Source organism: Malurus melanocephalus, unplaced genomic scaffold (genome assembly GCF_030028575.1).
Source record: "Malurus melanocephalus ecotype Western Australia unplaced genomic scaffold, MMel_1.1 scaffold_482, whole genome shotgun sequence".
NCBI lineage: Eukaryota > Metazoa > Chordata > Aves > Passeriformes > Maluridae > Malurus > Malurus melanocephalus.
Window position 1 is genome coordinate 283503 of NW_026623714.1, and position 14389 is coordinate 297891.

Consider the following 14389-nt stretch of genomic DNA (forward strand, 5'->3'; position numbering starts at 1 on the left):
CCCTCAAAAAACTCCTGGGGATAAATTTAAATGGTATTTTCATGGTCTCAAATTTGAGGTCCCAAGTTCACAGCTATGAGACCTGTGAAYCTTTGGATCCTTTCTGAGTTCTGTTACTGACTGAAAAAACTACACTATGGTTCAGTAAGGAAGGTCAAAGTAGAACCTGTTCAGCTCCAAAGCACGCAGGAAGGTTAAACCACATGAACTGGAAAAAGGTTCATAGGGGAAGACAACCCACCTTGGAGAAATATCACATCCTTGCTGCATGAAAGCTCCTAGGGAGAACCAGAGGCTGTTGAATATCCCAAACTCGTTTGTCTGGTCAGTGGCYGGCTGGTCCCGTCCTTCCTCTGCCTCCTCAGTGTGCCACTCGTAGGGGCTGAAGCGACTCACCAGGAAGAGGACAACGCTCACTCCAATGTAGGCAAAAACGATGCACATCCAAATCTCRTAGGCCAAGGGATCCAGAAAGGAAAAAACTCCTGGTTTGGACTTTTGAGGTTTTTTTATCATTATTGATATACCTAAACTCATGAACGGTTTGGAAAAGTCTATAACTTCTTCTCGAACCAGGGTGATGGTTAATGGTGCCACAGCCACATCCGCCCTCTGAAAAAGAGACAGAAAAGAGATTTGCAGACTGAGAACAAAATATATCTACMAACTCCAGCATATGATCCTTTGATCTCTGTTTAACCTCACCATCTCAGAAGAAAGCAGACAAAACCAATTCCAAGAAAAAGGTTAAAAAGGAGAAGCCCATAATATTGGTGGATTATTTCCATTTTATTGCTACTGATTACTAGACCTGTTTTGAAATCACAGCGCTTTCTTTTTGCAGCCACCCGGCTCTTCTCATCTGATTTATCCACTGATGTCACAGTCTGATGAAGATGATTTTCTCTAAAAGAGCTTTATCATCCAGACATCAAAAGAGGCAAGGAAAGGCCAATCTCCTGAAAAAGGATGTCAGGATGTTTACTTCCATCAGGAACTGCTTTTTGATTGCATAACTGATGCYGGAGAAGAGGAAAAATGTTCCAGCAACACTGATGTGCACTCTCCACTGATTTTGCAATCCATCTTGAAAATGGAGAGGGAAATGTATTGAAATGGCTGGCAGCATTTACAGTGGAGATACCATCAGGAGACAGATCACCCCTGCTCCAACACAGTCACAGGGACTTGGGCAGTGTTGCTCCCTGAATGCTTTTCCTGGTAGGGAAAGGGAAAATTTGACCCCTCTGAGGGATGGCCTAAACATCACAGAGGATGAACTGCCAGATTAAACCAGCTTTAGAAGTGTGGGTGCAGGCACACCCCTGATGATGGCAGTGAGTGGTTGGACTGAAAGAAATCTCATCCTACCATTCACCGCTCATGTGCTGAGTGTTTGAAATCTTTTTCTTCTTTCATGCCACCACTATCATGCAAATATAAAATAGAGTAAAATTTGGAGATTCTACCCATGGGGAAGCATGACCTTTCAATACTTGTTCTTCTAAAAATGCAAAGAAAAAGAATCTTGGAACCGTCRAAAGGAAACGTTTTGACATTTCCATCGGCACAGAATGTGCTGTCTCTCCCTAAATTAAAACGTTTTACTCGGGCTGATTGTTTGCACTGTCAGAGCCACAGTCCCGTGGTGAGCTCGAGCACGATTCCTCCTGACTCTGAACATGTTCCCAAGCACCAAGGAATGTCTTAGGGGCCAGGTTGAAAACTCACCCCGTAGACGAGCTCTCCCACCATGCCGTTCCAGGTTTTGGTGTCGGGGTCGCGCGCTCCGTATTTGCCGTCGCGGACGATCTCCAGCCGGTAGTGGTAGCCCACGTGCTTGGCGATCTCGGCAGCCAGCTCCACGCAGTAGCCTTCATACCTCTCGTTGCCCTCAAACTGGTTGGCATTCTTCTTGAGCATCACGTAYGGGTCCTCCTGGCACACAGAAGAGTAATGTTGAGCCCCATTCCACGTTCTAGAGGTACACACCAGCTCTAGCCCRGCTTCTGGTCGCCCTGCAAAGATCYAGCTTTGTGTTCTGTGCCAAGGGACACAGCCAACACACCGTGGGCTTGGTCTAGAGGGTAAAAAGTGGGATTTGTTTATTGTGGAGTATTCTTTTTTTTCATGCAGAATCTGTGCGCAGCTCCTGCAGTGATGGACCTGAGGGAAATGGAGTAGCTGGCAGGATTTGGGAACAAACCTTTCAGCGTAGCTCTGCAAGGGGTATTTATTGTATTTGAGCTGTGAATTTTTAAAGGTATGCCTGCCTGTGTGAGCACAGGCAGAATCAAATCCGCTGGACAGGAGAGAGCCTCAAGATGTTTAACTCAGTTCGGGTGTTGTGTCTTCTTTGCAGACTCCCAGTAAGCAAACAACAAAAAATTCAGTAACATTTCATGTTTCTGCAGGGTGAATGTATACAATGACACAATGCATGATACCATAAATTATGGGGTACCTATTATTCCTTCATGATTATAGTGGAGATTTGCTTTTAAAGCAATGATTCAGCCTCTCTGTACAAAACAGCTTATCCTTCCCAAAACTGCAGCCCCCATTCTGTGGGATAAATACAAAGCACAGGTATAATGTTCCTAATTTACCTGTGTTGATGCYTCTATAATCTTGTCATAATCTTTTGTATTTTCTGCACTTAAGCAGGAGAGCTCTTTAATACCTACTTAATTAGCCACAGCAATTTTCAGATACCTTTGTGGAGCTGGCAGGAAACAGTGAGTGCAATTATTATTGTTATTATTATTATTATTGGTATTATAATAATGATATAGTACAAGGAAGGGGGCATGAGTGGGAAGAGGGAGGCTGCACATCAGGGGGATGGGGGAAAGGGAGAGCTGGGATGGGAGTCATGGCACTTACTAGGATTGTCGTGACGATGTAGGTCCTGTTCTGGAGGCTCGTGGACTCGTTGCCACTTTGAGTGTCTACAGCTATTGGGACCAGCTTCTCRTCCTCATTCCAATAACCAATCTGCCCAACACAAAACCAGGATTAAKATGTGTTTGGAATATTAACCAAGGTACAGTCACAAGGTCATCCAAGCTGGATCAGCCTTCTCTGCATACCCAGAGATCTCCTCTCCTGGTTCTTCATGTCTTTTGCAAGGGGGACAGGGAAGTTCCCCATCCCACTGTGCCTCCAGCCTGAAAATAATATGCATTATTTGCATAGYTCAGTGCTGGTATGCACGTAAAAATATTTAGCATGTTGTACTGGTAATTATTGCCATTCCTTCRACGAGAGTTCACACTTCCCCTGTTTGACTTTCAAAAATTATTCTAATGGCAAGCTTGTTTGCTGCATGTGCAGGTACATTATGAAAAGTTATCCTGCAGCTGAAAGCCTGCATGGATATAGGACTGGCTCATAGGACAGCTTGAGACAACAGGACAAAAAATCAAGTCAGGAAAAAAAAAAAAACCCCAATCCTGCGCCAATGTCAAAAAGTTCGGGGTTATGAATAAATTGAACACTTGTTATGGGAAGAACTCTCAAGTTAAATTCTGCTTAATAATAATCAGGGATTTGGACTGATCCATCACTCCCTGCAGGTAAAGCAGAGTGCCACTGAATATCTCTAGCAAGATCATGGCTGAGGTTATCCACCTTCAGAGCTTGATTTTATAAGAGGTTTTCCATCACCTCATGTAAGTGTGAAGCTGCCTGAGCTCTGCTCGTATGAAAGGAATTTCTTATCACAGTAAATGGGAAAGGGTATTAACCAGGGCATGACCAGGAGCTGGCTGATGGCAGATTAGAGATCATAACAGCTGAGGAGAAAAAAAAAATCTATGCAGGCTTCTAATCACKTCTCACTGCACAGACAAAAAGAATGGAGAGTGTGGAAAAAGCTTCCAAAACTCTTCCCTAAGGAAATAAAAGTGGAGACACGGGTGTTTGCTTTGCACCTCTAACCTGGTGGATCTAAAATATGCACCTGTCTTCCAAACAAATATTATTTCTGACAGTAAATACATAGAAAAATCAAGGCATTCAGGCACTGATTTTCTTCTCCTCTAGACTCTCTCCAGACTGCCAACTTATTGAAGTTCAGAGACCCAAACTGGACATGATTGTGCCTTTGTCCTCTTATGAATACTTTGCAGTRGAGGAAGACTGCTTTGTTTGTCTTCAAAATGACATTTTTTTTATTTGTCAAAGAAAATTTTCCTTTTTTTGCTTGACCATAGGGTGCTTTGATCTGATACCTGCTGCTCTCAGGTGTAAGTACAAATTTGAGACAGGGGCTGTAAATATGGAACTTTCATTATTTACATTTTTCTTAGTTTCAAACAAGTTTTTTATCTTTCAGGGGACTGAGGAGATGCAAAGAATGCCCCATTCCAAAATATATAGTAGCTCCCCTTTATCAAGGAATAACAGTTATTCTCTGTTCTTCAAATACATGGTATCTAAAGTGGGACACGAGCACCTAGAGTCAGATTTTCAAAAGGATTAGTGTTTCAAGGGCTTGGCATCTCTGAACAAGGCCAAATTCTTCAAAGAGCCCRGGATACAGAAAGGGATGAAGACTTCAGAAGAGCACAAAGGTCTGTGTAGCTATTGGGACGTGGTTAGTGGCAAAGCTTTTGTCACTTCAAGGAGAGCAGAATTAGGTCAACATAAAGGGTTCACTCACAATGGTTGGGGCAAGCAGTTTCTGCCAGGCTCTGCCTTGGTTTATCCTTGGAAAAGTGGGAGGGCAAAGCCAGACTGTCCTGTACCAAGGTACCACAGCCGAGGTGAGCTGACCAAGCTTTATCATCCTGGAAAATCTTTGCCTCACACCTGAGATGCCCTTGTGGCTCTTGATAACACTTCCAAATGCATTKTTTTAGTAACATATCATGAGTCCTCCCTAGTGCTTGGCTTTGCTTGTGCCTAGAGCTGGGAATGCCCTTGTTGTGACCCCACAAGCAGACTTCAATTGATGCCTGATGACTTTTGCTTTTCCTTTTTACACTTGCTGTACCCTCTATGCATCCTCCTGTATCCCTTAGCCTGCATGCTTGTCATTCCAGGAGCCTGATATTCCAGCTTAGTTTAGGAATACTGCTGGGCCAAATATCCTGAGGAAGGAGTCAGCGTGCCCTGTACTATCTTAAACCCGACTCCAGCCTTGGGTGAAGCCTTCTGTCCAGAACATCTTGTGTGAACTGGGCTCTGGCCTCATTCCGGGCAGGATTCATTAGAATAGGGGGACATTACTGCATTTGTKAARTTTCTTATTGGGGAATCCTAGATAGATATGCTAATTCCTGAAACCTATAAAACTTGTACCCGTGCTGKACACRGGTGTGCATTCTKCCATCAAGTTGTGCATCTGGGATCCCAAATACCGAGGTAAAACCCTTTTTATCCCCTTAACCRTGTCTGTGTCATTATTAAAAAYTGRCCATCAAGGAAACATCATGAGCAGGAGTGTCTGTTGAGACCCAACCACACTGTCACTCAAACACAGGCTGGAACCTGACACAGGCTGTGGGTCACTCTCTGCTTTACCTTTCTGATCCCGTCGTGTTTCATCTCAATCACATGGAGGGTGTAGTTGGTCCTGCGTCCTTTCTCGTTGAAYTGCACGTTGCCAGACAATCCTTCAAAACGGACCTTTAATACATAAATGTCAGTGAAGATAGCAAATTGGACAGCTTCTCATGCAGCAGTGAGAGGGGAGGGGAAGAAGGGTGCTGGGTGAAGTCATTACTCTCAGTTCCATGCAGGAGAAACAGAACATCTGCCTGACACCGGGATTTCACCAAGGTTCAATCTCTGCAGCATGCCTGGCCACGGGCACAGCCATCCTCTTAACTGTTTCTTTTAAAAACCCTTTCTCTCAAAACTCCATGTTTTAAAACTTATCTGAGCCAAAGAGCTAAACCATCAATGTGAGCCCATCACCTCTTAGGACATGACAGTGAGYTAAATCAGCTCTGAACTCCTTGAGTTTTGTGGGGTTTTGTATTTTCTAAATCTGACCTGGAGTAGGGATTTGGTAAAGAATTTGACAGTTCAAATCAGGAACTGTAAATCAGGGGGAATTCGAAGCCATGGCCACAGCTCCCAGCTGTCATCTTTTGACAGAGAGGAGTCTATAAGTTATCGAGTAAATTTAATTACATCTGCACCAGATTAATAAAATCCAACAATTTAGTATTGACATTTTCACAGGAAACTTCGAGCCATAAATCTCTGCTGAGCACACTGCCGAGCTGAAGTGATGCTCACGTCACATCCCACAGCCTGAACTYGTCCTTGCTGCAAAAGTGCCCAGCCTGGCATGGAGAAGGGCTCCTGACTGGAATCACACACTCTGTGGGGATCAGGAACATAGAAAAAACAGTGCAGATTTGGGTTTCTATGGAGACCACCCAGAGAAGCACTCATGCCACTGATTTGAGAATTAATGGTTTATTCTCTGCCTTTCCACTTGCTTTGGACAAACCTCTTGTCCCTGCAACTGAAGTCTTGTCAAATGCAAAATGAGGACAGGTATTTTACAGCCTTTTAAAATACTCTGAGATCCTCAGAATAAAGACCCACGGTGAAGAAATGAGGCTGTGTCATTACGGAGGAAATCTGTTGTTAATCTGCTTAAACCGTGTTTGTTTTCCAGCTGTTATAACAAAGGTTTGTCATGAAAATGAACATCTGCCAGCATTTTCTGAARCTCTTTCCAGTCAAGAGGTATTCCTGGTGACATTTGGATAAACATGCTTTTCCCTTTTCACAAGACACAACATGCCCATAAAAAATAGATGTGCTGAAAAAGCACCATTGTCTTAAGCACTCCCAAGCCTGCTTTGTTTCACGTCTCCTTTGGTTTTCTTTTCAGGTTCTGACCGATTCTGAAGCTCAGGTCACAGGTGTTTGTGCTTTGTGGCTTTGTATGCACTAAAAGGCAGGTTTACAGCATCAATTTCTTCTAYCTGAGTGAATGAAATCTTAATCCTGTGATATCCATGTGGCACTGAAACGGCAAAAGGGATCTCTGCTATCCATGCTGCAGGATGCAGCACGACCTTTCCATCATTCACCATCCTCTGATGGCAAATGCAAAATGCAAAAATGCAATACAAAGTGCAAAAAAATGCAATGCAAAATGAAAAAAAATGAAATTCAAAATGCAAAAATGAAATTCAAAATACAGTGAGGACTGATTTCAACAGTGCTAAGCACCAGTCAACTGGAGACAGGCAGCATGTAAACACATTTTGTGTGTGAGACATGGATGAGCATGTGCTCTTGGTTGGGACATCTGGAGTAGAAGGATGCTGTTGTGGCCTTCTGTTTTACAGGGTTAGTCAGCAGTTAGGGACTTTCTGCTTATTAGATGTGCTGACCAAATAATGATCAAAAAAAGAATTTGTTTAACCTTATCATAACCTTTCCAAAGTACAATTGAAACCATTGGGCATTGGTTTCAAGCAATATTTTGCGGGCCTTTTCCTGMAAAAAAAAAGAAAAAAGGTAATTATCTTTAATAAAAACATACATTCTGCTGAAACATGCCAGATTTCTGTTTYTAAAAAAATGAAGAATGTTTCATAYTTCTTTTCATCTTTGTTCCTGCCATCCATGAATCCTTGTTAGGAGGTTGGAGTGAGGTAGGGGTCAGTCTATTCYCCCAGAGAGTGCAAYRGKACAAGAGGAAATGGCTCAARWTGTGTCAGGGGAGGTTTAGATTGGATATTAGGATAAACTTCYTCAACAAAAAGGTTGYCAGGCTCTGGAATGGGCTGTCCAKGGAGGGYAAGTGGTGGAGTCACCATTTCTGGAGGGATTTAAAAGATGTGTGGACGTGGCARTGCTGGGGACATGGTTGGACTCGATGATTTTAGATCTGCCAACCTAAATGTTTTTATGATTCTATGGTTCCTTCCTACGCTAAACAGAAAAAAAGGCAATTTGAGAGTTTATTCCAGACATTTGAAYAGAGGTAAGTAGAGAAACCTTTTGCTTTTATAAAGCTTCTAAAATTTTAGGCATTAACAAATGGGAGGTGAAGAGAAAGCACACTGTGAGCAGCTGTAAGAATTGCCCTGTGAGTCTTTAYAGAAAGGATAATTCAAACCTTCCATCTAATCATAAGTTATTCTCTTTCCATCTGCCTCTTTCTTGCTACATTACTAAATACTGGAAGATTATCAAATYAAATTTTTGCTAGGAGGCTTCTTGCTCTGCCTGTTTCAGTCTTTTATTTTGACCATCACAACTGAACTGGTCAAGCCTTTTTAAAATTATCATTTTTCAATGGTAAAGAAGCAACTTTTGCAAATGGGTCTTTATGTTCTATACCCAAAGTCACTACAGCTGCAAAATTCGGACTTTGGAAATTGTTTTAATGCCTTCATTAAGGAAACTTCAGAGGAGATTTTCCAACACACACACAAAATTGTATTTTCTAGCTGTCTAATTTTGATATCCTATTCTCATAAATTCAATAAAGGCAAATGCTTGAGCAGCTATTGCTCATCAGAATACTTCCAAGTATTTCATGTTTATTAGGTAACCGATCTCCCTAATGCATCAGGGAGGCTGATTTTATTATAAGGGCTTGGAGAAGCTGTGACAGTGATTTGCCCAAGGTCATGCAGAATGTCAGTGACAGGCTTGGGAACAAATTGAATCCAAGCAATAAAATCAAATCAGATGCAAGAATTCGTTTTTAAGGAATTGTTGTTTACCAGTAAGCCAAAGCCCAAATCAAAACAAAACACTTGAGGAACTTTACATATGATACAAATTAACCAAATAAATGTTATTTTTCTTGCCTTCTTCACAGTTAAGGAAAGAAGATGGGATAAGCTATATTTGGATAACACTGAACTAGCAGTATTTGCAAGGAATCCATCTATTTCTGTCAGGGGAAAAAAAAGAAAACTGCTAGAAATGAATGTCAGTCTTGAAATTTAATGAAATTTTAAAATAGTCTACCTTTGTAAGTCTTTGATAAGACTRTATTATTTTTTTCTCTTGCTGTAAGTTTTACATCGTATTTTTGTTTATTCAAAAATCTATTTTTTTATGCAGGATGAAAAAAGCAAGGTTATCAGATTTGAGGAATAAACTATCTAAGTGGCTGTTCTTAAGACTTTTATGAATCCTCACAGTATGAAACAAACTATAATCTGCACTTTGAGAACATTTTGATGACAGCCAACACATAAAGCAAAATKCACATGCATTCATTAGCAGACTGGAGCTGAAACTGAGTTCACAGAGAGTCAAATAATCTGCAAAAAATATGGTCTGAGCAGATCTGTGTCTTAGGGAGGGGAAGACAAAAACAGGRACCCTTGATTTTATGGGGTAATATTTTGGCTTTTCCATCTCAGAACAACAACAGGAGTTAGAACAGGAAAGGACACATCAGATGGTACGAGGAAAAGCAGTTTGTTGGAGGCACCCCTGAGCTTTTCAGACCTGTCTCTACTCTGGAAGGATCAGTTCCTTGTACCAAGTGATACTCTGGAAGGATCAGTTCCTTGACCCAGGTGATGCTCTGGAAGGAGCAATTTCTTGTACCAAGTGATGCTCTGGAAGGAGCAGTGTCTCCATCCCAGGTGATGCTCTGGAAGGAGCAGTTCGTCATCTCAGGTGATGCTCTGGAAGGAGCAGTTCGTCATCTCAGGTGATGCTCTGGAAGGAGCAGCTTCTCATCCCAGATATTGCTCTGGAAGGAGCAGTGCCTCCATCCCAGATGTTGGTCTGAAAGGATCATTTCTTTGGCCCCAGGATATGCTCTGGAAGGAGCAGTTGTTCCCTGACCGAGGTGATGCTCTGAAAGGATCATTTCTTTGGCCCAGGTTATGCTCTGGAAGGAGCAGCTCCTCATCCCAGATGTTGCTCTGAAAGGATCATTTCTTTGACCCAGGTTACGCTCTGGAAGGAGCAGCTCCTCATCCCAGCTGACCTATGCCGGTGCTTTTGCCGCTGCCCACCCGTCCTTCCCCACCCCCAGTCTCTGCTCAGCCATGCTCCCAGCACCCACACCCCAGCCTGGTTGCCAACCTGCTGCAGGGCTCTCTGGATGTCGATGCCCTGTCCCCAGGGCACGGCGGGGTTGGCCAGGCAGTCGCCGGCATTGCCGCGGCGGGAGATGTCGATGCGCTGCCGCCGCAGGTTCTGGAACGCCTCGGCCATCACCCGCACGCCGTCGTACGTCAGCGCCGACGTGTACTGCACACAGAAGGGTAACTCAGGGTGACATTTCAGGTGACTTGCTCTGTCCTCATCCCCCCATCTATGAAACTCAACAGCATCTTGCTCCCTGTAATCTCCACTGCCCCGTTGACTCCTAAAAGTTGGTTTCAATTTTCTCAACGGGGAGGTGAAGGAGAAGCTCCTGATTTCACTCCCTGAAGAAGACTCARTGTTAAAAGTCATTCACCTGTTACCCGAGTCTTTGTGTTTGATTAGAACATTGACCTGAACTTTTAAGGARCACATTATACTGTGTAAATGTGAGCTGAGTGAAATCAAGGAACAAGGGACTTTATCTGGTCACAGACCGAGACCAGAAAATTCCATCTCAATTGGCAAAAAGTCTGCAAAAGATGAGTTTATTCAAGCAGAAACTTGTASAGAAACAAGGGTAAAACTCTTGGCAAGAACCATTAGAGCTCCTTTTCCTATGATCCCCTACTGATTCAGTTGTTTGCAACTTTCTTAGAAGAAATTACAAAGTTAACATTTCTATTGCAGAGTGTTTGTCCCAAATGCACTCATTTTCAAACATTAAACATTAAAAAACAACCTCTCTCTCCACCCAWCCCCTCACTAGCTTCAGGGCCTTCTGTGTTAAGAATTAAAATACTTTTCCCCTCTGTTGTACACACTGATTTGAAGTGCTCAAAAAGAACATCTGGAAAGACTTTATTATCTCTGGATGTCTTGTAAACAAGTCAAAGGTTAAGGACTTAATGAGGCTTTTTGTTTTTTATATACTGAATATTATGAGATGTTTAATTCTTTGCTTTGAGGGGTAAAAACTGGGAGATCGAATAAATATATTAAATTGTGCATTTCTTAGGAGGCAGTAACTGCAGACTRGTAAAATTCAGACAATGTTAAGGCACCTGGAACAGATAATGYTCATAATTACATTGAGAGTTTCTCAAGCAAGAATAAAGAGCCATGTGTGACCACAAAGAGGTGAGCATAACTTGAACTGAGCCAGATGGACCCAAATTAAATGCACATTTTTACACCACTTGCCTTTGGCCTCTTCCAGTCCACACGTGGGTGCTCTCTGGCGTCGTTATTCCTCCACTGTTGCATGATCCTGGCGGGAACAGTGTCCGTGTAATTCACCAGCTGGAAGCCGGTGACATTGGCTCCACTCTCCCTGAATTTGGTCAGGTCAATGTCCATGAATCCCTGGCACAGGACAGAAACAGGACAAGCTCAGCAGAGGAAGACATCTCTGGGTGGTTAGGAGGAATCCTGTGCATGTATGAATATGGCAAACAGCTCAGGAAAAATATCTTCCCTCTGGGAGGTGATGTCCAGCTCARGAGAGGCCCCAGTTCCCTGACCAYGCTGTGAACTTGCATTTCTCACAGGCTCTGAGCTGGCCATTTCCTGCAGTTACCACCCAGGGAGACAAATAATCCTTTTAACAGCAGCTCATTTGCAAGAAAGCCAGCAGAGTAATGGAAAAATGTATTCTGAATAATGCTTGGATGAAATTAATYAAGTTTGTAAAATATGTTAGAACGTATTTTTCACCCAGCTCAAGGTTTTATACAGAATTGTTCACCCAGCCCTAATTTGATGGACTCAGTCATTCCTGGACAGGCTATTTATTTTCAAAACACAGCTCATAGGGAAAAACTAATCTTCAATGAACTTTTAGCAGATCAGGAAGGAACAGGTTGGTCTTAACAGCCTGTTAAAGGAGTTTTGCTATTAGAAAAGCCAGTTTGTAGAATTTGCTAATTTGGGAGAAAAAAARGKKSYTTTTTTAGACTTCAGATCACTAATKAAATRYRTTTCTTTGATTTCCTTATTGTTCTTGTCTACTTCTTGCTCTGCACGTGTGCAAATACACACAAGTGTATTGATCAGGGTGGCATTGCAGAATTAATCACCCCCTGGAGTCAGAGGTGAAAAACTAATTAGAGACACTGCAATATGGAGAAAAGGGTCATTTCTTGGTGTTCCAGCTTCGACCCTAGAGGTGCAGAGATGCTTGGGCTGCATGGGACACGATAAAGTCTGCTGCTTTTTGTTTTTTAGGAACACAAACCCCAGAGAYGGAGTCAATTATTTGCACTGGCACCATCAGCAGCCTTGATGTACAAGGGGAGAGAAATGTCACAACACAACCAACTGAGCAGCAGAAGGGCTCGTTTGAGCTCTGCCTTCCCCCTGCCCTGCTCTCTGCAGGCTGCTCCTCAACCTGCCCCATGATTCTCTCCCTTGTTCTCAGGCACACCGTGGGGGTGTGAGCTGAAAAAAAAAAACAAGTTACATCATTTCCAGGAAACACCAATCAGGATTCCGAAATGATGCTCTCTGTTCACAGGCTGAGGGAGCTAATTAGCTGATCAGCTTCCAAAGCCAGGATCAAGACTTTAGATGGGAACCTSTTTTGGGAACAGACCTTGCCAGGAAAAGACTAAATTGCCCTCTCACATCAGTGTCAGACGAGGGAGTCATAAGTGACTCAAAAATGACTTTAAAGACTTTCACACATTTTCTTCCAGCATTTTAGCATCGACTTACAAGGCTGAGGATTGGATACTGGTGTACAGATGCTCTAAACAGACAGCTTGTTTTGCTTCAAAGTACAATGATTTAGGTTAAAAGAAGAAAAGTGATATTTTGTGTGCACATATTCCTCACAATGCTGGTTAAACCCACATCAATCTTGTTTGTAATTGCTGGCGTRGGGGCTCCAGAAAGCCAGAGCTGTGATTAATGAATACGAAATGCAGCAGGATAATTGTCCCTGACATCTTAATGCATTTCAGGCCAAGTGGTTTTTGACACGTTGAGCTCCTAAGGTTCAGTAGGAGGGACCTCTCAGGTTGCCAAGTGGTTATTCATGGCTGGGACCAAATCACACTGACATTTCACTCCTGGGAGGTACTCAGGGGAAAAAGATCTGTCTAATGAAACTACCGAAGAGCAACTTGAAGTTTGTGCAACCAGCTCCTCTTTGGGAGACCTACAAAGGCATGGAGAAAAGTGCAAGTTCATTGCAGAGTATGAGTAAGATGTCTGGTGTGTTAGGACCCCTCAGAATGCAGACTTAAATAGGAAAAGTAAAAAAAAAAATATTGCAGCAGTGATGAGACAGCAGTGGTTGAACCACTGTATTTCACAGTTTCCCCCCAAAAAAACCATACTGAAACTGAAGCAAATATTCAATGATAGTCATTTGGAATAATCTTGCATAAAATTTTAAAATAATCTGAATAGATGAAAGGAATTATTTCTTTCTGAAGACTGTGGTAATTTTTYCTCACTGATTTTTGACATCATTGAGGTTCTTTAAAAAGTATGGAGACCTCTGAAGGTTTTCCAATCATTTGAGGCAGTTCGGACCATAGAGGACATCATTAACCTTGAAGACATCTTTGCATTTTGGCTGTTCTCAACAGCTGAAATAATTGTTCTCACCTGTTGTCCCTCCYCCACATGCCCCAGTACAAGGACATTATAGGAAAGTTCCTAGTTACAAAGGAATTTTAATCACCACACCTCTGAAATCTGCTCAAAGCAGGTCTGGAAACATGAGAGCCAATGAACAGGGAAATCCAGAGGTCAAATATTTTAGAAAATAATTCCCAGAGCAGGTGAATTCTTGCTAGCAAACAAACAAACACAAAACTATCAGATGTTATGCAAACTGTTTTTTGAAAATGCTTCTATTGACAAAGTGGCAGCAGGAATTCAATATGCTTATTGGTTCTGGAATATCAGTCAGTGCTAGTAGGAAACAGGAGAACAGGAGAATTACAATATTTGCAACTAAAGAAATAATGAATCATCTGTCACTTTGTACTAACTATAGACACATATTGCAAAGAAATAAAAAGAGGTCTTTAGTTTTCAATTGGCCATATTTGGGAAACAGAAAACAGATTCTTCAAGATTCTTGGCTAAGGAGAGGCTGTAACCCATGACTGAGGGGCAGCAGCTGTGCTTTTGCAYTGATATGTTTAATATCAACCAGTTTGGGAAAGGATCAGCCCAGAAATGCTTCCCTCTGTCATCCAACCAAGCCCAGCAAGGGGTGAACAGTGCTGGAAGGATGCATTCCATGAYGGAGTGATCAAATGGTTTTGAAACTGTTTCTAAAATTTTCCAGGGAATACTGGAAAAAGCTTGCTTTGCAGCCATATCTTGAGTT

At 42.5% G+C, this 14389-nt stretch overlaps 1 protein-coding gene across 2 annotated transcripts in view; it reads right to left on the bottom strand.

Annotated features, from left to right (window-relative positions):
- GRIA1 (glutamate ionotropic receptor AMPA type subunit 1) overlaps positions 1–14389 on the bottom strand; it is a 111765-nt gene that overhangs the window by 31925 nt on the left and 65451 nt on the right. For both annotated transcript variants that reach the window (XM_057380919.1, XM_057380918.1), the window contains exons 6-11: positions 11245–11406; positions 10039–10206; positions 5530–5634; positions 2887–2997; positions 1732–1938; positions 242–612 (exon numbers count right to left, since the gene is read on the bottom strand). In XM_057380919.1, coding sequence (XP_057236902.1) covers positions 242–612; positions 1732–1938; positions 2887–2997; positions 5530–5634; positions 10039–10206; positions 11245–11406 — 1124 coding nt within the window. The remainder of the gene's footprint in view (positions 1–241; positions 613–1731; positions 1939–2886; positions 2998–5529; positions 5635–10038; positions 10207–11244; positions 11407–14389) is intronic.